The sequence below is a fragment of the Salvia splendens genome, chromosome 8 (assembly GCF_004379255.2).
Source record: "Salvia splendens isolate huo1 chromosome 8, SspV2, whole genome shotgun sequence".
NCBI lineage: Eukaryota > Viridiplantae > Streptophyta > Magnoliopsida > Lamiales > Lamiaceae > Salvia > Salvia splendens.
The window spans coordinates 30,183,342-30,207,797 of NC_056039.1; the positions used below are offsets into that span (position 1 = coordinate 30,183,342).

A 24,456-nucleotide genomic window follows, 5' to 3' on the forward strand; every position below is an offset into this window, starting at 1 on the left:
GATACAAGAAAGTGCTGTGACATCCTATCAATGTATGTGTATATACTCTTTGCTTATTTTAGTTATATTAAGCCTTTTCCCACCCATTAATAAATTCGATTTCTTTGACTAAAAAAATATGTGTTCATAATAGTACTACTATTCAAAATTTGAACTTATGACTTTAATGCTAAACACGGTTTCAAGTTTCAACCCCATTTCCTTGCGATTTGGCACATATCCAACTCAATAAAGTAAAATTTTCAACTTAAAAATGAAAGAAATAACCAAAAAAACTACTAGAACATGTATTTTTTCTAGTTAGGGTGGCTATTATAAAATTAATTTTATTATCAAAGGAAAGTTCGTCTCTTTCAAAGCTGACTATCGACAAGTCTACAACACATTTCGGCTCTCTCTCCTTCTAAACGAACGTTCTCTTCTCTTGTTACAGTCTCGTTTTGCAATTGAATCCAAATTGTCTGAAATTCTTCTCCTGCAACCTTAAACGCCTTCTTATACTTTTCTAGCATCCCCAAATTGAACTATCTGGACATCAAGATATCTCCTTTCTTCGTTTCTGCAATTGGTATTTGATTAAAGCTAATAGTCATCATCATGGCGGGCCGTTACGACAGCAATCCTTTTGATGAAGAGGAAGAAGTTAATCCCTTTTCTGTAAGTTTTTTATTCTTTATTTTTGTGACAAGCTATGAATTTTCAGCCGAACCCACCTTATGCTCCCTTCAATTTCACAAAATTGAATTTGCATGCTATTACAAATGCATAAATATTGCAGTTGTAAAAAGTGTTGTCTAAATTGGGGGGTTTTTATGATTCTGATTGTCTGCTACCTCATGTAGTTCTTGTGATACACTTCTGCTTGAGAATTCCATATAGTTATTTATATTTCTCTTTCGGCGGTATTACTAGACATTTGAGTTGATTAAGTTTTAATTAGGTGACCTTCTAATTTAGATGCAGATAGTTGTTTGTTTTCATGCGATTTTGCTGAAGGAAACTTGTAAATTGTGGCTCTTTAGCAGTAGGATAAGATGTTGTACTCACAGAGTTGTTGTGTTTGACTCTGTTGCTTCTATGTTTTTTTCGTTAACTCCAGGATGGAGGGAGAAAAGGAACCACCGGCGGAGAATCAAAGTTTAGTGGAGGCTCATTTTATACAACGGTAATTTCCTCTTCTTTAATTCTCCTTTGATGTAGAACCTTTGATCATTGTCAAAATCTTGGATATGCATGTTAGTATAGGTATCAAATTGACCTTATGACATGTGATTTCTTTCCCATAACTTTTTGTGCCTCGTTAACCAAATTTTGACCATTGTGGTGGTGGTGGTTCTCCTATGGGTTCATATCTGCAACATGAAACTCTTTTACTTAAAAGACGACCCAGTCGTCGTTATTGAGATGAGATGAGTTTCTAGCTGACAGTAACTGATTCCCCCTAATTTGTGGAAGGAGAAGCAGTTAGAGTTGATCATTGTGATGCAACTCAAAGTAAAAGATATCATGTGTGTCGTATCTCCAAGTTCCCGGATTTTTTTGAAGAATTAACTATAAAGCATACACATTTTCCATGGATTCAGTGTTTTTTATAGCAGTTAGAATATTTCTTCTAGGGAACCTTGTATTTCTTTTGGGAGACTAAAATAGTCACCTTTGTGGCCTCGATAATAGAGTGCATTTGTTGTTTACTTGGATGTTTGGTGTACTACTATGTGTAAGTGTAACATAGATTATCTTTTTGTGTGATCAGACTACTGGGAGTGCTCCTTCTGCTACAAAGTCAAGGCTTTCACCCCTTCCACCAGAGCCTGCAGATTTCTACAATCCTACAGCCCCAGTTGATATTCCTCTTGATAATACTTCGGTAACTGCAATTTCTTTTTTTTCAGATTGTTTAACTTACAGTCAAATGTTCTTTATCCATTCCTTTGATTGGTGTTGGCTGGTGTTGTAATCCAAGAAAAAATCTATTTTTGGATTTGAAACAGAAAGAGAGAGAGCTCCAGGCAAGAGAAGCTGAATTGAAAAGGAGGGAACAGGTATATGAAATCACTACGTCACCATGAAATTCTCGCCATTTCATATGTACTAACTGTTGTATGGTGCCATATTTTTGGGGAAATATCATACTTGTCATATTTGTATTTCATTCGTACCCTTTATTTACTATGTAGAACAGTAAAATATAGATATAAGCGGAAAAGTAAATAGACATAGTAGAAAAAGTAGTAGTGTATTTTATTACTCAACACATGCCACATATATATAGTATAAGAGACTAAGCTAGGCTATGTCACATCACCGATGTGGGACAGAATACTAATATTCTTAACATTCCCCCTCAAGCGGGAACATCTATATTGTGTCCAGCTTGGTACAAAGTTCTCAAAAATGTTTTTCCTCAAACATCGGAGCAATAGTAGTAGCCGAAACTATAGGGTAGTAGTAGTTGCAGTTGTTGCATAAGTAGAGCTGCAAGGCAGAGTAGTAGTAGTTGTAGCAGAGTAGCAGCTATAGGGCAGTAGTAGCAGATGCAGAGGAGTAGTAGCAACTGTAGCAGAGTAGCAGCTGGACAATAGTTGCAACTGTAGCAGAAGTAGCAGATGCAGGGCATTGACAGTTGCAGTAGAGTAGCAACTGTAGAGCAGAAGTAGTAGATGCAGCGTAGTAGTGACAATTGTAGCAGAGTAGCAACTGTAGCAGGAGGACAACTGTAGGAGTAGAATAATAACTGCTGACAAGAGCGCAGGTGGATAAAAAGCAAGTAAGAGCGCAGACAGATAATAGCACAGAGCAACAGAGCAGGAGTAGAACAGCATGCAAATAATAGCGCAGAATGCAGCAACGTAAAAACCCTAGTTTGGGCAGAGTAGCGGAGTAGAGCATAGCAGAACTGTAATTTCGGAAAGAGTGGTATAGCAGAACCATAATAGCGCAGAATGCGGCAACGTCAGAAACCCTAGTTTGGGTAGAGGAGCAGTTGCGCAATATAGTAGTGGTAGAAACCCAAATTTGGGCATAATAGCGCAGTAGAGCAGAACAAAACATAATTTCTTGTAAAGTAGAGTAGTGATGGAAGAGCAGAGTGGGGACATAGTGGGGACAGTAGAGCAGGCACGGATTCGAATCCGCTCTGATACCACGTAGAACAGTAAAATATAGATATAAGCGGAAAAGTAAATAGACATAGTAGAGAAAGTAATAGTGTATTTTGTTGTATTTTATTACTCAACACATGCCACCTATATATAGTACAAGAGACTAAGATAGGCTATGTCACATCACCGATGTGGGACAGAATACTAATATTCTTAACATACTATAATGGCAATTGTTGATACTTTACAGAGGAACATCATTTAAGTGATTGTCAAGATTGATTTGAGGCATGTTTTCTCCTCTCAAAGTTTTGTAGTAAGCTCTGTAAACTGAATTGATAATTTCTTTCCTAATAAAGTATGTTTAATGGCTATTGCAGTATTCACACACTAATAAGAGGATTTATTGTCACTAATGTATATGTGTATAGTTATTAAAAAAAACAACCTGCACAAGTTATTTGCTTGACAAACAAATCTAATTCTGCAAGCAAGGTTAGGTTAATATGAATAATTTGAAGCAATTCATGAGTGAGAGAACTTATATGCTCTTCATACATTATGTGAACTTGGATGAGCATGCAAAGAATATCTCTATTAGCATTGGTTGGTTAGTGGATTGCAGTAAAACTCTCTTGGCTCCTACATTCTGTATTCAACTCAAACAATCCCCATCTTGCACAACTAGAGTGCAAGCTGCACTAATGTAGGCCTGATTTATGATGATAATCCTCTGCAGGAAATAAGGCGGAGAGAAGAGGCTGTTGCCCGAGGTGCTCTGCTGACTACATCTGGATCTTTCATTACTTTACAACCCTTTATAAAAAAAAATCTCTCGTTTGTGTTTTTTATTGTTTAGTGGACTGCTTCAAAAAAGCCATGGTGTACTGTCATTGATTTCTTTATCATTTCAGCTGGCATTGTTATTGAGGAGAAAAATTGGCCTCCATTTTTTCCTATTATTCATCATGATATTGCAAATGAAATACCAATTCACCTTCAAAGGCTTCAATATGTTGCGTTCACAACCTTCTTAGGTAAGCAAATAATTTTCCTATGTACTTGTTTAACTTTATACATGCCCTCAAGTTACTATATAAACATACTTGTAACTCATTTCTGTATAGGGTGGATTTGGATTGAATTTAGAGGCTTCTTGTTTGTTTACTCTTTTAAAAATGTATCAAAATTTCACTTCTATGTTTCTATGACGATCTCTGTGCTACTTGCGATATTGTCTGTCAAGCATTGATGCTTAAATCGTTGTTCCTCTGCCCCCTTCACTTAGAACCTGTGATTGCTTCATGCCAAAGAAATCAAACATATCAATGGAATTGGTTGTGCTGTGTTTTAGTATTCTATATAAATTTCTTTCTTAGGGTGTGCAGAAATCCTTCTCCCTCTTCTTTTAAACACTTGCATAAAGGTAGCTTTTTGCAGTTATAATAATCAATGCTTTGCATAATGCTTCACTTGATTGGAGAGGTTGATACTTGATAGGCTTTGTTTTTACTCTGATACAGTTTGTTGCTACAAGAGTCTGTCAAGAGTTAGGGTATGACAATTACAATTTAGTACAATATCTGTGTTCTGAAACATAGCATTCTTGTCACTTATTCTTTTATCTCCATTTTTTCCTGAATTCTTTTTTTTTTGCGCACTGAGGCTTTCTTCTCTCACAAATGCTACTATTGATGTATTATTTTCTTTGGTAATCAGGGATTTCATTTGCACTTCTCTGGAATATTATAGCTGTGACTACTGCATGGATTAAAGGAGAAAGTGGGTATTGTGATCATCATCTGGTGTATCGCTAAGCTGAGTTTTCTTTTTCTTCACTGATTTTCTGACTCGAGTTCATTCACTAGGTGTGAGGATTTGGTTTCTTGCAATAATCTACTTCATAGCTGGGGTACCTGGAGCCTATGTACTATGGTATCGCCCACTCTACAGAGCTTTCAGGTAAGTGACTGTTATCTTGCTGCCAACCACCTCTTACATTTTCTGTTTTTACATAGTTTCTTTCGGAAACACGTAAGAACCTTGTATGTAGAAATTGAATAGACATGTAAGATCAGTAGCTGCAAAATAGCCAAATGTTTATAAGCGTGCACTAAATTCTTAAAAGCCAAAGGTATCAGAATTGATTAGCTGCTGCTCCATTATGCAGGAAAGAAAGTGCTTTCAAGTTTGGATGGTTTTTCCTGTTTTACTTGGTAAGTTCCTCATAATGCTCGATGCAGGCTCTACCTTCAAATCAAGTATACGATCTTGTTGATATCTTATGCCACAACAGATTCACATCGGATTTTGCATCCTTGGCGCGATTGCACCCCCTATTGTTTTCCGAGGAAAATCTCTGTCGTAAGTTAACCATCAATAAACCATATCTACATAATCCGCATTTGAGGTTTTGATTTGACTGAGACGGTGTCTTGTGCAGAGGTATCTTGTCAGCCATAGACCTCATTGGCGACCATGTTCTGGTCGGGGTAAGCTGAATCCATTATAATAGTTAGGATGCAGCTTTGTTTTGAGTTACAACTCACAAGATTTTGACATATATACACTCAGGTTTTCTACTTCATTGGTTTTGGATTGTTCTGCCTTGAGACAGTTCTGAGCCTTTGGGTCATACAGGTAACTCATCATTTCCTACATCCATAAATATTCTAACCTTTAACTGAGAAAATGCCCCTCAACCTGGCAGCAAGTATACATGTACTTCCGAGGCAGCGGCCAAGCAGCGGAGATGAGGCGCGACGCTGCCAGATGAGCAAAGTAATATCTGTTGAAATACACTTATTCTGTGGATGGAGGAGTGTTGCTCCTTTTCTTGTAATATGGTTTAATAGATTGACTGGATTGAAACAGACACAACTTGAAGGCTTCTGTAAATCTATTACTACTACTACTACTACTACTCATTTATTTATTTTTCTTTCTCCAAATATTTGTTATACAATAACAAAAGAGAAAAGCGCAACAAGCCAAGAAAACAGTAGATCAGAATGAGATACCGATATTATAGAGGCTATAAAGCCCCAAATTCACTGCAAAAGTTTGTTACATGCAACAAAATCAAAGCAGCAAATGTTGAGTGGAATCACAATCCAATCTAACTAGGTTGGCAACAAGTAGTAAATCTCGTAGCCAACTATTTATAAATACACACACAGTCTACTATATATATATATAGAGAGAGAGGACACGTGTCCCCATCAGCAGGAAGCAGTGCATTTCTTCTTGCAGTCGATGGTGCAGCCGCCGCCGCCGCCTCCGTAGCCGTACCCCTTCCCGGAGCCGCCGTAGGAGCTGAAACACTTGGCCGGACAGGTGAGCTTCTTCTTGTAGCAGGGTCCCTTTTCAGAGCAGACCACGCTGGGCCGCACGACGCCATGCGTGGAACCGCCTCCGCTGGGGCCGCCGTAGCCGCCACCGTAGCCGCCGCCGTAATTGCCGTAGCCGGGTATACCGAAGCCGTTACCCGGGTCGCCGAAGAAGCCGCCGGCCTGGTCGCTGGGGGAGGGGTCGGGTCGGGTGGCGGTGGCTGCGATGAGCCATAGAGAAAATATAAGAATGAGAGCAGCAGCTGATTTCATTGTGTGATGATTTGGGGGAAAATTTAGAAATGGTGGAAGATATATTTATTTAAGTAGAGAGAGAGAGAGGAGAGGAGAGGAGAGGATAGGAGAGGTGAAAACTGAAAAAGGCATTAAATGGAGTAGAATTGGATGGAAGTTGAGTTCCTGAGATAGAGAGAGGGGGCCAAAGTAGGTTGGGGCGCAGTTATTGCAAACAAAACCAAAGTCTTTGCTACTAAATGGGGCTGTCGCTTTTAAACCATTATGCAATGACTTCTCACATTAATTTACAATATTCATTTTGAATATTTATAAATTATGTGTCAATTTTATTTCCAATCACTAAACTCATTAATAGTCAATTCCAACAATCACCAATTTTCATGCATAATATTCATTAATTAAAGAATCTATGTAAAATTGTCATTAATTAATTTTCATGCATGGAAATATATGGAAATTTTCCATTAAAGAATCCCACCAGTTAAAAAAAAAGGAAAAATTGGCTTCATCCAATGACCCCAGCCTAGCCTAAACCCACTTCATTTCATTGTGTGTGTTTCACCCTCAAATCTAAGGGCTCGTTTGGTTGCACTGACAGGGTTATATGAGATAGCCTCCTCACATTGATTTTACATGATAGTGTGGTAAGATATGTATCTCACTTTGATGTTTGGTTGTACCGACAGCAACCCCATGATAGTTTATACTCCCTCCGTCCCGCACTACTTGCACTTATTTCCTTTCTGGGCGTCCCAAGTTATTTGCACTCTTTCCATTTTTAGTAACAATTTATACCTACAGCCGTAATTGTTGACTTTGTCTATCACTCATTCCTTAATCTCCGTGCCTAAAAGGAAAGGTGCGAGTAGTGCGGGACGGGGGGAGTATTATGTTTGGTTTGGACTGCAGAAACTGCTGATACAAAAATACATGGACAAATTTGTCCTTCTAAGATTATTGTAGTGACTTTTTTATCCTTGCAAAGCCTATTTCTAATTTTGGCACAGCAGAATCGCCCGCCTGCTGTCTATTAGCATGCACGAACTTGTCTTCCATTTTCCAATTAGCACCGGTGGTGGCCACCACTTTCTTAAAAGCTATGTAGCGCCCCTTCAGCTCTATCACACGGACAGCTATGTCTTCGGTCGTGAGATCCGTTCCAAAGGGAGCGTTAATGAGTGCTTGAACATTGCGCAGCACTTCGGCTGGCAGATTGGCATCCTCCCAATCCCGACCGTTCCTCATGCCGATCAATGTCGAAAGCAAATAAGTATCCATCTCTCGATTCCATTTGCCTCGATAGAAGAACGTTGCTTGGGGTGGGATTTGAGACTTCATTTTTTTCAGATAAAGGTGTTGAAGCTATGGTCGCACTCTTCCCCTTATATACAACAATCGCCCGTCACTACTTCCTCCGTCGACATTAAATTGGATTGGTTGAGAAATTACTCCGGTAGATAAACGTCAAGTCTAATGTTTAGGGGTTGCCGACCTGGTTTTTTTTTCACTGTGGTATAGAGAGGTAGTTGATAAAGATGGAGGCAAGCAATAAATATAGTGCATACATATTTATTAAAATTTTCTGTTTTTCTTCTTTTCTCTAATTTTCTTTTTTCTTTTTTGTTCTTTTGTAAAGTTAATTTTTATTTCACAGTTTCTTTTGTTAAATTTTTATTTCACAGTTTCTTTTGGATGAAAAAATGATACTTTTGCATCATAAAATGATAGTTTGAGGGGATAAAATGATAGTTTCAAATGATAAAATGATATTTTTGTTTAATAATGATAGTTTTAGATTTTTGGATGATAAAATGATACTTTTGCATCATAAAATGATAGTTTCAAATGATAAAATGATACTTTTGTTTAATAATGATAGTTTTAGATTTTTGGATGATAAAATGATACTTTTGCATCATAAAATGATACTTTGACGGGATAAAATGATAGTTTCAAATGAAAAAATGATACTTTTGTTTAATAATGATAGTTTTAGATTTTTGGCTGATAAAATGATACTTTTGCATCATAAAATGATACTTTGACGGGATAAAATGATAGTTTCAAATGATAAAATGATACATTTGTTTAATAATGATAGTTTTAGATTTTTGGATGATAAAATGATACTTTTGCATCATAAAATGATACTTTGACGGGATAAAATGATAGTTTCAAATGATAAAATGATACTTTTGTTTAATAATGATAGTTTTAGATTTTTTTATGATAAAATGATACTTTTGCATCATAAAATGATACTTTGACGGGATAAAATGATAGTTTCAAATGATAAAATGATACTTTTGTTTAATAATGATAGTTTTAGATTTTTGGATGATAAAATGATACTTTTGCATCATAAAATGATACTTTGACGGGATAAAATGATAGTTTCAAATGATAAAATGATACTTTTGTTTAATAATGATAGTTTTAGATTTTTGGATGATAAAATGATACTTTTGCATCATAAAATGATACTTTGACGGGATAAAATGATAGTTTCAAATGATAAAATGATACTTTTGTTTAATAATGATAGTTTTAGATTTTTGGATGATAAAATGATACTTTTGCATCATAAAATGATTCTTTGATGGGATAAAATGATAGTTTCAAATGATAAAATGATACTTTTGTTTAATAATGATAGTTTTAGATTTTTGGATGATAAAATGATTCTTTTGCATCATAAAATGATACTTTGACGGGATACAATGATAGTTTCAAATGATAAAATGATACTTTTGTTTAATAATGATAGTTTTAGATTTTTGGATGATAAAATGATACTTTTGCATCATAAAATGATAGTTTGAGGAGATAAATTGAATATTAAAAATCACAAGGGCTTTCAAATTTGTCGTAATTTGGAAGATAAACCATTTTGTCATCAATAATATAGTATTATGGAATTTGACAGAATGTCGCCTTCTGAATAAAGCCAATCTTTAAAAGAAATTGGTTTTATTCGAACAAGAGAATGAAAATAAGCTCATCATAAATGTATGAATATCCATTGTACCATATGTAAGTGAAAATGAAAATAAATTGCTGGAAATATCAAGTTGCATCATAAATTAGAGTGATTATGAGAGATATCAGCAACAAATTAATTTGAAGATTACTTAATAACTCCTCAAGTAAAATCAAAACGGTTGTCATCTCATCACGCCTCCTTCCAACCTGAGAAGGAACACAGACAAACAGTTGGACGCAAATCCAATTACTCTAACTAAGACAATCAAACAGACTCACAAACATCAGTTCCACGAAATTCAGGTCAGCAAATACTCTGTGCAAATGCAGGAACACGAATGTGCTATTTCCAATTGAAACCAATGCAACACCCACTCAATTTAGTACTAAACAAAGTCAAATCCTTCATTCACAATGTGGTAAACACAAATGTAGACAAAAGCTTGAAGTCCATACAACCAAGACAATTGTACAAAGCTCTTAGTTGAGATCGAAACTAGACTGATTATAACTAAGCCCTCAAAGTATTCAAAAAGGATTCATAACTAGTTAAAATGAGAAGGCTTTCAAGAGTAATTGGATCCAATAATCCATTTGCATAATAAGCCACCATGCCTCATTAATGATTCAGTCATAGGTTAATCAAGATTTACCATATAATACAACTTCGAAGAATGAGAGAGACATGCAATCTCCAAAATGCAGTTCAAGCATACTGATTATGTAGATAAGGGGAATGAGAGAGAGAGGGAAATGTTCAAGAACAAATTATCAGCATCTAAATCAAGATGTTTTGATGAAAAAAGTAGAACAAACAAATTACCTTGCTCTCTTTTTTCTAATATTTCAAATCCAGAAATGAGTACTTATGCTGTTACTATAACGTGCCCAGAACATATTTCATTAACTAGATGTTTCTGTCTTGATTAAGTAATTAGCGTATTAATTTATTTAAGTAGTAGATGTTAATACTCACAAGCACTAATTTTACTCAGATGTGCATCCCATTAACTAATCTAACAACCATTTCAGCTGAATTTTCCATTAGAACTACAAATCTTGCCAAGCTGCACACAGATTGCAAATTGAGAAATGCAAATCTGGGAGGAAGTATATTTTAGCAAGCCCTACATACAAATTGAGAAATGCAAATCTGGAAGAAAGTCATATCAATCTAGAAAAGTATGTAATTCCCAAGCACACAAGCACAAACAATTGAAACACAATCCAAATCGGCGATGAAGACGAATTAAATTTTCAAGCATCCATGTAATTGTTGTGTAGTTGGGAATTTAGTGTACCTTGCGAGATTCCTCTTCATTAGCCATGGGTAATCGCTTCAAAATCGAGCCCAGGTTACGATATCACCAAATGTGGTCGACGAATCTGCAAATCATTCACAGATTACCTAAAACGATGATTACCAAACGGGCTAACAAAATTTCATACAAAATTGAATGCAAACCCTAAAATCGATGGCCGACCTCTCTTTGAGGAGCTGGGGCTTGAAACGGTGGAGTGAAGGGGTATAATTGTGACTTGGTCGAATTTCACCAAACGGGCTTCGCGAGATTGAGCAATATCGGAGGGGAGGACCTGGACAGTATTATAGGTGAAATGCAGGTAGCAATCTTAAATTTCATCCGTATCTTGATTGGTTTACCGGGTCGCGAGATAGTATATCAGTACAACCAAATGGCTGATATACCTCCGATAGGCGGCCCTATTAAGGCCTATCAGTACAACTAAACGATCCCTAAGGGGAGAGTATATATCACGTATTTGGACACTATATTGATATCTTAGTAGCATGTGTGTTGTGCATTATGATTGGGTTGATATGATTTGATGTTACGCTGTAGAATGTTAGACAAAGTGGTGATAGTGATATATATTGGGATATACTATAGATTTAGGATGGACCATAGAAGAAGTAGTAGATGTTGTTGGCTGCTGAGGTGAACAAAATTAATTACTTACAATTAATGAACTAGTATTACTAATTTCTTTAAACTTATCACTCAACTACGTCTGTCTCAATGGGCAATGGCATTGCTTGACATTTCATGTATCATACGTATTTAGGGATATTTCTCTGGAATAATTAATACTTTAATATATAGCTAGGCCATATTGGATAAGGATTTACCATTTATTATTAACTCAATATTACAAATTGCGTTGAGTGGTATAGATAAGCTTCAAATTTAACAATAATTTGTCCCATTAAATACGCAACATTTGGGAAACGGCACGAGATTTTATGTAGTGTTCTTTTGTGAGTTAATAAAGAGAGGGTGAAATAAGAGAGACGAAAAAATAAAAATAAAGTTATTTTCATTTTATGAAACGTTTCATTTTTTAATGGGATAGCGGGAAATTAATTAGACGGACGGTGTTGTTTTTAGGCTGATCTGCACTCATACTGTTTGTCCTTTTAACCTAACACACCACTTATCACATTATTACGTTTTGTGTTTAAAATTAATATTACTAACATAAAGAAAATCACAGGGCACGAAAACATTGGCAGTTAGATTATCATTTCATATGTTTCGTGTTACACCGTGTTTTAAAATTATTACTTATTAAATTATGTGAAATTCCCATTAGTGTGGATGGATTAGGTTTAAGGTATTGATATGGTAATATTGGTATAAGCTAATTACTCCTACGATACTTGCAGTAGTGAAGTCATTTTGTCATTTTGTTAAATTCCATTATAGTAGAGTCATTTCATTTTCTAGCAAAAACCAACACATTTTCTTCTCACTTACTTTATTCTCTCTTCATGTGGCGGATCCAGAAACTTTAAATTGGGGGTGCGATAAACAATTACTCATGCTTGAAATTTGAAATTCAATTGATCTTTTTTCTTTTGTTATTTCAATGATTTTTTCCTATGAGTCACTTCATTGTACACAAAAAAAATAGTACTTCATCCGTTTCTCCATAGTTGAGTCATTTTTCCATTTTAGGAAGTTTCCTCATAGTTGAGTCATTTCCCTATATAGTAACTTTTTTCTCTTTCTTACTTTACTCTCTCTACTTTTTTCCCTCTCTTACTTTTTTATCTATTTATTTAACACATTCAACACCCTTTCTTAAACTCCGTGCCGAAAAGTTTTGTCTCAACTATGAAGAAACGGAGGGAGTATCTTATTAGTGTTATTATTTGAATTTTTTTTTTGTTATTTCAAATTGAAGTTCTGAAATATTTATATACCAAATTTAGAAAATATTTAAACTAAAATAAAATGCATGATATTTCCGGTGTAATATCAAATATGAGCATAATTAGAATTAGAAATCATAATTAATAAAGAGTATAATTAATCATAATGTTTTATTGTGTATAAAACAAATGTTAGAATAAATAATAAATTTTTATATTTAATCGAACATTACTTAGAAGCATAAATAGTACTACTACTAAATGATTACATAATAGAATAGTAAAAACACAGGACATAACAAAATGGTCCTGGGGAAGATCGAACCTGGGTTGATGCTATGACAAAGGAGCATATTACCACTAGGCTATTTAAACATTTTGGGGTAGACTCGTACCATTTTATTCTTTACTAGATCTGTTAGCGCTTCATCTTTGTGCTTTTTCATTTCTTACTTTGTTCTTCTTTTACTTAATTCACTTAATACAAATTTTCTTAAATCGCATGCCGAAAAGAAACGCATCCACTGCTATGGAAAGAATGGAGTAATATCCAGTGCACATGCGCTGCAGAGACAGCACTACTGTAGCTAGGGGCCGCTGCCAGACTCACCAAATTCCTTTTAATTAGGTATCGAGGTGCGATGAGTAATTTGCCTTAAACAAATAAACATCCTTCTTCTTTTGCTTCTCTCACATCACATAAAAACATACTAACACTTAAGTTCCGTTCCAACTATAAATAATATGTAGTATTAGAATGTCAAATAGTATAGGTATGGACCTGCGCCTGCTGCTTATATATATCTCTATAAAACAGATGTCAAGTTTAAACTGGTTTGATTAACCCTAATCAGACTAGAAATATATAGAGTGTTGAGATGGAGATATTTTGATTCCCATGGTAATGGTGGGTCAGCAACAGCGAAGGGAGTAGTAGTATAGAATAGTGATAGTGTGTGTTGATAGGAATTAAAGAGGCAAGATATATGCATTAATAGGAGGCCAACCAACTACTTGTAGAAATCAATGTGGTTTACAGCCTTGAATTCATACCCTACTACCCCTGCTACCCAGCCAAACCAAAAGTCCACTCTTTCTTAACTTATGAAAGCTCCATCTCTAACCATTTATTTCTACTCATATAATAACACCATTCTACTTTCTATCTATATATAGCATGTTGATTTCCAAGAACATCACACCTTTGCACAAACCTTTGAGCTTGGCGCCATCTGCCCAATAATCTTAGCCCTATTTTTTTCAAGTTCTATCTATATCATGTTAATCAAATTTGAGAGAGTTTTTGGACAAGTTTTTTCAATCCACATTTTCTACTTTAATGGGGTCAGGGAAATTCGCATGCACATGCACCCCTACAGTTTGAGGTGCTTACATAACTTTCATTTATAAAAAAAGTTGGTAATATATATTTCTCATTATATACTGGACATTATAAATCACATTAAATATCTTTTTTCATGTCTATGTATAAGTCATGTTACTAAGTTCAGATTTGTATTTTATTCCCATATAATAATATTTTGTTGGAGATATACACTGATTTCAATATTTTAAGATTATACACAAATTTTGTTCACAGGTGTCATAACTTTTGTGGTTAAAATGATATAAGTAGGTTGTGAGTTTGAGATTGGTCATATCTCTCTGATCATATATAATAGGACAAATATTGATTCAACAAAGTGAGTTTGAGATTGATCATATATTATAGGACAAACATTGATCCAACAAAATTATAAGAACTTATACCAGGCTGTAAGATATTGGGCTCTTACAAAGAAAGTTTTGTGCTCTGCAGATTCGGAAAGAAAAGCCCAAAATAATACTACAAATCATCTAATACTCTTTTCTACAGATATAATATTATATTTATAACTAACTGTAATGTATGAAGTAGTATTGTACTATTACTTAATTAAATTTTCAGATCCAGCGAATTATGCTTCATTTTCCGACCCCATAAAAAATACTCTACTTTTAATCATCTTACTACATGCTACTACTAATCTCATTATATCAATTTATTTACTCTATGACCCACCACTTTAATAGCTACCAATATTTTCCTGACATGAGACCCTTTTTTTTAATTATTAAAACTCATATTTATACTTTTAGGACTTATTTAGGAACATAGCGGAATATATCCTAGTGTTCTCGTGTCAGATTTTTGACAATTTGAGGCTTTGAACTTCCAGTGCTCAATTTGCAATGGGGTCTGGGTGCTTGATTGCTAGCTAGTTTATTCTTCTCTTCCGATGTGAATTTTGCTTTTCATTTTCTTGATGATCAAAACCCACATCATCAGATGTCACAGTTATTAAAGGTCAGTTGAATTCAACTAAACAATTTTAATGACAGGTTTATATAATACGAACGGTGATGTAAATTATGGCATTAAAATTCACATACAATAAATTATTCAGATTCTTGTATTGTTGTTAATTGTCGAGAGTGGCTGCCAAGCAAGATTAAAATTAAATTTGGGGAGTGAAAGAAAGTATGTATGAACGGATCAAATGGGCATCTTTAGTCTTTTCCCAGTCAAGATTGCCATGTTTTGACTTGTAACATGTATATACAACTGATTTATTTATTATTTTCTCATTAATATATTCCTCTAGACTCTTGATAATTTGAACTCTTCATTCGCGTAAGCTTAACATTTCAATCCGATTTATAGTGTTATTTTGCTTTCCGTGTCACGTCAACAACTATCCAAAATTTCAAAATACATATGGCTGCAAATATAATTGTAAAATTAGGGAATGGTCATACATTGATGAAATTGACTTAGAAAAACAAAATAGAATTGCGGATTAAAACCACCAATTTTGGGTTAATATGGCTTAACTCAGTTGGTTCCTGGGTGGTAGATTGTCCCTAAGCAGACAGGATCGAATGCTGGCAGCCGCAGTGTGGGAGTTTCACCACTGTGGTGGCTCCTTGTGTGCTGGTTACCAGTGTAAGTTCCTCACACCTAATGGGCCGCTGAGGTACCGTGTTTGAACCCCTCCATAGCGATGTCGGGCCGGGTTATGGGGGCGCCTGGGGTGAGCGAATCACCTTTTGTCCCTAAGTAAGACAACCAAGCCGCCCACGGCCCACCAATAAAGGAGGAACAAAAGCCATCACTACTAATACATGGAATCTCATCAAATTTTCGTCACAATCCATTGCACTTGGTGTGAGTAGTAATTTAAAAATTAAAAGGTGGCGAATTAATTAAATGATTGCGATCTTGAATAATTTGAAATAATAGTAGTATAAGATAAGATGGGGCATGGTGGCACCTGGGTCCTGCCACTATGAGTTTATTTAATTACATAATTGAGATACTAATACACGTGATCCTTATGCCGCTCGTGTCCCACAATTTTACAAACTCACTGTTCCTGCTTTGCTTCTTTTTGCTCCACCCAAACGGAACACAATAAATTAATTTCCTCATTCCTTACTGCCCCTTCACAACGTCAGCGTTCTCACTTTGGGCGGCGGTAATTACTTCAAAAAGTCAGGGGTATTGTGGGAATCGCATAGTCTATATAAACTAACCACTTAGTTCCCGTCGATAATCAAACTCAGTAAACTAAATTTGAAGATCAGATCAGATTAAATTTAGAGAGAGAGAGAGAGGAGAAGAGATGGAAGGAGGTCGCAGAGAGATAATGAACTTGAACATCAACGGCGGAAATCCGTGGAGGAGGAGAGAGCAGGGCCGTCCGATCCCGAGGAGGGGGCAAGTGAAGGCGGCGATAGTTAATGGATTGGCTCACTCTTTATCTTCTATGCTTTCCTTTGGCTCTCGTTCCTAATCCTGACTGTGAAGATAGGATTTTGTGAAATAGGCTGGGATTTGGGTGAAAAGCGGTTTCCGGCAGGATACCGGCGACGCTCTGTCCCGTGATGCATATGCTAATCAGTTTGGATTAGAGATGTAAATTATTGTGATTGCGCTTCTCCGTTGTATATTCATATCATATTTCTCACCTCAAATATGTTTAATTATTTCGTAATATTTGTTTGGCATCGATGTCTCTATTGGATGCTAAAATGAAGGAGCAGAGTCGCATGACATCTATCTCATTTAATTATATTTTACTATAATTTAAAATGCAAGTAATAATTTTATGTACTACTATAAATGTTTGGAAATGTCGTTGCTTAAATTCTACTACAATCAAATTTGGACGAATTTTGTGTTTTCTCACAATATTTAAAATTTGATAGTACTATAACATGACATTTACTACGCTCTCTGTTCATGGTAATAGAGTCATTTTGTCATTTTGATACGTTCATAGTAATAGAGTTATTTTCATTCTTAGTAAAAGTTAATAAATTTTTCCGCACCTACTTTACTCTCTCTTACTTTTTTTCTCTCTTCATCTGTCTATATTTTTCATTTTCCACTTTATTCTCCCTTTACTTAACTCACCTAACACAATTTTTTTAAATCCTCGTATAGAAAAGAAACGCCTCCATTACTATGGAACGGAGGGAGTATAATTTTATAGCAACAAACATTAAAATACAATAGAATAAACACAATTCTTGATTTACTTCCTTCATTCTTTTTTTTTTGGGTTCGTCCACATAAATTTTAGTACTCCTTTACAATAATAGAATCCAATCCACACAACTCACAATATTCACCATTACTCAGCTCAAAATATCCACCACAGAACTAGTTTAAAATGCATTACACTTTTTTTATGTTTCTCATGTCACTAATTATTTATAATATGAAATTGATGTACTTTAGATTTGAGATCTCTGTGTTGCTCATCACATTCATTCTTAAGTGCTAAGTTTCGTGAATCATGTTCGGCAGAATCTTGAGTAGTAGTAGTAGTACCTTTTTTAGTATTTATATAAATTAATTAAAGATCACATAAGTGACAACCCTGCAGCAGATGATACCATAGACACTAATTTGTTACCAACAGGCAATAAATAACCATTCTTCATCAGTCTTTCGCTTTTCTAGTGTGAAGCGAAAAAAATTCAATGGAAAAAGTAGTGTGAACGCGTCAGTCTAATTCGGGTCACCAAACCAACCAGATGTCAAGTGTGACCAACAATTTTCCTCTTTTTCATAAACCATAAACTTAACAAAACAGGTGCCAAACTGCGACAGTGATTATCCACTACTACTACTAGTAGTTCTATTTTATATCGAATATTTTATTATGAAGTGTTTCAATTATGTAATTCAATTATAATTATTTATAATACCCATTATATTCTGAAGTGCGATAGAAAATGGGTAGTTTTAGTGTTCACCATATGTGCTACGACTATTAAGCGATGAAGGAATACGGATATTGGGTCATGTTCTAGAACATTTGTAAGAATGAAGTTGATTTATTTAAAGCAAATCAAGTGAAACTTTATGCTTGTCAAGCAAGGTGTGCAATTGAATAAATAAATAAATAAATATTGAAAGACTATTCCCATTTCCCACTGACTTTGGTAGTGTATATAAAAGGTGATGGAGTTGGTGCCACAAATTCACCACTCACTCCCAAGTCTACCAAAAACAGAGCAGATAACATAAAACACTACTACTATACTACTACTACTACCATCGTTTAGATATGGAAGGAGGACGCAGAGAGACAGTGAGGTTGAACATCGATGGCGGGCGGAGGATGGTATACGGGCGTCTGATTCCGAGGAGAGGGCAAGTGAAGGCGGCGATTGTGTCCGTATTGGCTCACTCTTTCGTTTCAATTCTTTCTTCAGCTGCTCGATCACAATGATTAATTGGATCGCATTAACTTGCCGTAAGTTTTATTGGACGATGAGAGGAGAGGGAGATTCAAGTAAAAGGGGTTCAAATGGCTAACTCCAACGCATGTACATTTTCTGAGCTTAAAATGATAATTCATGTTGTAAATGGCAGTAGTACTCTGTTACATCTACCAAATAAGTTGTTAACTCCTTTCCCAAGTTTATTAAAATTGCTCAAATATTTTTTTTGATTTTCTTATATAAACATGTAATGCTCCAAGTAGGACCAATGGTGTAACAATTGTGAAAAAAGTACTCCACTCTGAATCAACAATCGAATTAGAGATGCTAATAGTGTCAAAATGTAAAAAAAAAAAAAAAAAACTAGGCTAAACAGCACCTGAAATTAGAGGTGACCACTTTATAACGGTAATGCGGACTAATCAAGCATTGTAATCGTAGTCGACGGAATCGTGAGTTATGGATGGTTCACCATTCGGTTTCGATTGCGAATATTAGGCTTGGAGCCGCAAATTTTGGTACAGAACAATATGAATTCTTGTCATTAACAAAATGATTTATTATTAAAAAAAAAGTACTTTTTTTTATATTTTTTCACTCTTCATTTAATATAAAAAATAACACTATAAAAAATCTTGTGTCATCCAAGAATGGATTCTATCTTCTTGCAAGGAAGGAGTATTTTATAATTGCATTATCTCTTTTATTTTGATGTAATTTCAATAAATTCAAGTCAATTACTTGAAAAATATTAACGAAAAAAAATTAAAAAAAAGATTCCAATGATTCAAATTGGGATCGGAGATTTTAAAATCAAAATCATAACGTAATCGTCGGTTTCAGATGGAGACTGTAACCATTAAGTTTATTTACCGCCCTCTCCAAGAGTCTCAAGTATGAAATGTTAAGAGTATGTGACATCTTTAACTGTGAAATGTATGTGACATTTTTATATGAAAAAATTCTTTTCAGATATGAGTTACTCTTTTCTTTCATGAATTATTAAAATTTCATTTATAAGTGACAAAATAGAACTACCTAAGCATCTTTCATAATACTCCCTCCGTCCCACCGAAGATGACCCACTTTCCTTTTTCGTCCGTCCCAACCAAGATGACCCCTTTCTTATTTAGGAAATATTTAAAATAATCAATTATTTTTTCCTTTTCTTACTTTATTCATCTCTCCTACTTTTAAACACCCAACAACCTTTCCTCTCTCTTACTTTTTTTCATCTCTCCTACTTTTAAACATCAATAACATTTTCTCTCTCTTACTTTTTTCATCTCTCTTACTTTTAAACACCCAACAACTTTCTCTCTCCCTTTATAAATACTTTAAAATTAGCATGCATAAAATCCTGTGCCGTCCCAAGAAGGGGTCATCTTCCTTGGGACGGAGGGAGTAACATTCACATGTACATGAAACGTGTGAGAGCCAATAATGTTGGATAATAAGCAATAGAATGAAAATGAACAAGAAATGAAAACCGAGATGAAGAAGTTTTGGAGAGTGAATCTGAGAAAACTTATTCAATGGATGAATCAAGTGTTTACACTCTTTTTAAATGAATCTCTTTTTCAATGAACCAACTAACAAACTATTTATACAAGCAAAGAAGAAATCAAGTGAAGAAGACTTCACTTCTACAATCAGTTATAACTAACTAATCCAACGGCTAGTAGTTCAACAACCATTTGAACTCTTTGCTTTGATGTAGCATTCTCCACCTGAAGTTCTCATGCATCCACATGCACACGGCTCCATCCTTCTGCTCCCATGCACAAGAATCCATCCTTACTCAATGCCTTGGTTAGTATGTCTGCTGGATTATGAGCTGCATCTATCTTCACCACTCTTACCCTTCCACTTTCCACTTTATCTCTGATAAAGTATAGCCTCACATCAATGTGTTTACTACGTTCATGAAACATCTAATGTCTAGCTAAACAAATGGCTCCATTGTTATGACAATGGATTGAAACTCTGTCTTGCTTCACTCCAAAGTCAGATATCAGTCTCATTAGCCACTTGCTCCCCTTCACAGCTAAAGCGAGGGCCATATACTCAGCTTCTGTGGTTGACAAAGCTACCACATTTTGTAAGCTTGACTTCCAACAAACTGTTGAACCAAAGTGAAAATGTATCCAGTTTGGGATCTCATTGTGTCCAAGTTAGCTGCGTAATCTGAGTCACAAAATCCCAACAATGGCTCTTTCTCATCTCTGTTGCCTCCTGTGAACAATATTCCCAGCTTATCAGCAGCCTTCAAATACCTCATGGTCCATTTCAAAGCACTCTAGTGTTGCTTTCCATATTCTGTCATGTATCTGCTAATGGTACTTATGGCATGGGCTATGTCTGGCCTTGTGCAGATCATCATGTACATCAGGCTCCCTACTATGTTAGAGTAAGGGATTAGCTATATTTCCCTATTTTCTTCATCATTTTTAGGCCTCTGCTCCTTTGAGAGTTTGAAGTGAACTGCCAGTGGAATAGCAACATCCCTCATGTTGACTGCCTTGAATTTGCTCAATGTTTTCTGAATATAATCAGTTTGAAACAATCACATCTTCTTATTCCATCTGTCTCTGATTATATCCATTCCTATAATCCTTTTAGCAATTCCTAGATCCTTCATTTCAAAGTCCTTTTTGAGCTGAGCCTTCACTTTATTGATCTCACTAATGTCTGCTCCAGAAATCAACATATCATCTACATAGAGTAGGAGATACACATGATCCTTTCCTTGCTGTCTCTTCACAAATACACAACTATCATATAGTGATCTTGTGAATCCCATATTTGATAGGCTTTCTCCAAACTTCAAATACCACTCTGCCTGCTGCTTTGCTTTAGCCCATATAGGCTCTTTCTCAGCAAGCACACTTTCCCTTCTGAGCCTGGAACCTCAAAGCCTTGAGGCTGTGACATGTAAATTGTTTCTTCCAGATCCTCATTCAAGAATGCAGTCTTTACATCCAACTGCTCAAGCTCCCAATCCATTCTAGCAGCTACTGACAGCAACGCCCTTATAGAATTGTGCTTAACCACTGGAGAGAAAACCTCATTGAAGTTTATCCCCTCTTCTTGATTGCACCCTTTAGCCACAAGCCTAGCTTTAAACCTTACTTTATCTGAGCCAGCTGATTCAAATTTCTTCTTGAACACCCATTTGCATTCAATGACCTTTTTGAATTCTGCTTTATCAACAAGAATCCAAGTTTTGTTGCTGATCAGGGAATCAATCTCTTCTTTCATTGCTTGTATCCATTGTTTACTTTCTGGTCCTCTGACTGCCTCTATGTAAGATGCAGACTCATTTAACTCCAATTGCTCAACAATATGTAATGCAAAGAATAGCATCTCTAAATCTTTGAATCTAGCTGGAGGCCTTATATTTGTTCTCCTTTGTCTGTCTCTAGCTAACTGATAACTTGCTAGATCAGACTGATCTTGTTGAGGCTGATTCACTTGAATTTCCTGAGCTTCAAAATCCTCTTCTGGAACATCATTGACCTCATTCTCAGACTCAGTATGCACAGGTGCTCTCATCAGCCCATCTGCCTCCACCTCAAAATGATCATCACTTTGAATTATGTTATTCTCAGGTTCTTTATCAGCTTTGTGCTCAAAATAAGGCATCATGTCCTCTATAAAGACTACATCTATGCTCACAATCATCTTTTGATTCCTCGGTTCAATGCACCACAGCCTATACCCCTTCACACCCTTCTGATATCCAGCATAATGCACTGGACAGCTCTGGGATTCAGCTTCCCTTGCTTCTGGTGTGCAAAGAGACTTTACAGCCTAAAGGTCTCAGCCTTGAGTAGTCAGTTTTTCCACCATACCACCTCTCATCTGGAATCTCACCTTGGATCCCAGAAGCTGGACACTTATTAATCAGGTATGCAGCAGTTGAAACAGCTTCTGCCCAGAATTTCTTGCTAACTCCATATGAAGGTAGCATGCATCTCACTCTCTCAACAAGAGTCTTATTCATCCTTTCAGCTATTCCATTTTGTTGGGGGTTTGCTGGGACTGTTTTGTGCCTCTTTATCCCCTTCTCATAACAGAAATCATCAAACTCCTTTGAGAGATATTCAATGTCATTATCTGTTCTCAACACTTTTGGTAAGGAGCCTTTCTATACTTCAACTTCTTTACACCAGAACTTGAAAATTTTAAAGGCATCTGACTTCTCCTTAAGCACATAGACCCAGACTTTCCTAGACCAATCATCAATTATGGACATGTAGTACCTGCCTCCACCTTGACTCTTAACTGGAGCAGGTCCCTACAAGTCTGAGTGAATGTAATCAAGAGGTGAGACAGAGGTATGTTTACCTGTATGGAATGAGAGCTTTTTAGCCTTTCCAAGCAAACAGTCTTCACACACACCAAGCTTCTCTGATCCATCACCATTTATTAAGCCTTTCTGGATCAATGCCTTGAGACTTCCCTCTGCTGGATGGCCAAGCCTAAGGTGCCAACTCCTCCGATCAGTTCTGATAATGGAGTTAGCTTCACCATTAACCACACTAGCTTGCAGATAGTAGAGACTCCCCATTCGTTGAGCAATCATCATTGTTCTTGAGTTCTTGCAAATCCTCATATCACCATTTTCTAAAGAGAATGAGAAACCCTTATTCTCAAGAGTTCCCAGAGATATCAAATTCCTTTTCACTTGTGGAATGAATCCCACATCAGATAGCTTCTTTACATATCCATCATGAACTCTCAAGAAAATACTTCCAACTCCCTTAATAGAACAGGTTTGATTGTTGCCTAGCAGCACAGTACCAAAGGTCTCACTTAAGTCTTGAAACCAATCTTTGTGAGGACACATGTTAAATGAGTAGCCCGAATCCATGATCCATGAGCCGTTCTCATCCTTCTCCATCACATTCATCACCTCATGTGTCTCATTAGCATCACCACTGACCACATTGGAGTGAGACACACCCTCTGCTCCCTGCTTCTTCTTCCATGCGAAACAATCACGTTTCAAATGCCCTAATTTCTTACACCAATGGCAGCTCCGAGTCTCTTTGATTCCATAATTCTCAGCCCTTGGTTCCTCAATTTTCTTCTTAAACTTCTTCTTGCTGAATCTCTTGATATTCAGAGATTCTGGTTGTGAGTCTTGCCTTCGAGGTGCACCTTTCTGTAACTCTTTTGCCATTAGTGCAGAATGAACCTCAGCCAAGGAGATCACCTTATCTCTCCCATACAAGATTGCGTCACACATTTGATCATATGAGTTAGGCAGAGCATTGAGAACAAGGATTGCCTTGTCCTCATCACTAATCTTGGCATCGATGGCTTCAAGATCATCAACTGCTTTGGAGAAGTCCTCTAGCTGCCCCATTATGGACCTATCTTCAGAGAAGCTATATGAATAAAGCCTCCTCTTCATGTAGATGCGATTAGCAAGAGACTTATCCATATAAACTTTATCCAGTTTAGCCAAGATCCAAGCTGCCGTAGTCTCACTCTGAACCTCCCTCAAAACCTTGTCTCCGAGGCATAAGATGATGACGCTATGAGCCTTTAATTGCATCTCATCAAGCTTCGCCTAAGCCTTCTCATCAAGGGCAGGCTCCTTTCCTTTATTCGCAGTGTCTCATGGAGCAATCACAGCCGCGAGGCCCTGCTGTATCAGAACCGCTCGCATCTTCATTTTCTATAAGCCGTAGTCATTCTTGCCGGTAAATTTTAATGCCTCCAAGCGTGCGGCCATCTTTATCAACTTCTATATCGATTCCCACAGACGGCACCAATTGTTGGATAATAAGCAATAAAATGAAAATGAACAAGAAATGAAAAC

The 24,456-nt window shown here is 36.2% G+C and overlaps 2 protein-coding genes across 2 annotated transcripts; one reads left to right on the forward strand and one right to left on the reverse strand.

Moving 5' to 3' along the window:
- The first annotated feature begins 343 nt into the window (after positions 1 to 343).
- LOC121744785 (secretory carrier-associated membrane protein-like) lies at positions 344 to 6,036 on the forward strand. Its single transcript, XM_042138423.1, has 13 exons — positions 344 to 657; positions 1,100 to 1,165; positions 1,754 to 1,867; positions 1,992 to 2,042; positions 3,841 to 3,874; positions 4,016 to 4,138; positions 4,821 to 4,883; positions 4,970 to 5,063; positions 5,272 to 5,317; positions 5,398 to 5,465; positions 5,545 to 5,593; positions 5,676 to 5,741; positions 5,812 to 6,036. The coding sequence occupies exons 1-13, from the start codon at positions 598 to 600 to the stop codon at positions 5,875 to 5,877; spliced, it is 900 nt and encodes a 299-aa protein (XP_041994357.1). The 5' UTR covers positions 344 to 597; the 3' UTR covers positions 5,878 to 6,036.
- Positions 6,037 to 6,103: 67 nt separating this feature from the next.
- LOC121744786 (cold shock protein 2-like) lies at positions 6,104 to 6,891 on the reverse strand. The gene has a single exon (XM_042138424.1). It carries the CDS (start codon positions 6,701 to 6,703, stop codon positions 6,323 to 6,325), a length of 381 nt encoding a protein of 126 aa, XP_041994358.1. The 5' UTR covers positions 6,704 to 6,891; the 3' UTR covers positions 6,104 to 6,322.
- Positions 6,892 to 24,456: the final 17,565 nt, after the last annotated feature.

What these genes read in the sequence shown, in the direction of transcription:
- LOC121744785 (XM_042138423.1), top strand. Translation starts at nt 598, where the DNA reads ATGGCGGGCCGTTACGACAGCAATCCTTTTGATGAAGAGGAAGAAGTT. An exon ending in TTCCTCTTGATAATACTTCG is followed by an intron (nt 1,868 to 1,991) that starts GTAACTGCAATT and finishes GATTTGAAACAG; the next exon opens with AAAGAGAGAGAGCTCCAGGC. An exon ending in AATTGAAAAGGAGGGAACAG is followed by an intron (nt 2,043 to 3,840) that starts GTATATGAAATC and finishes AATCCTCTGCAG; the next exon opens with GAAATAAGGCGGAGAGAAGA.
- LOC121744786 (XM_042138424.1), bottom strand. Translation starts at nt 6,703, where the DNA reads ATGAAATCAGCTGCTGCTCTCATTCTTATATTTTCTCTATGGCTCATC.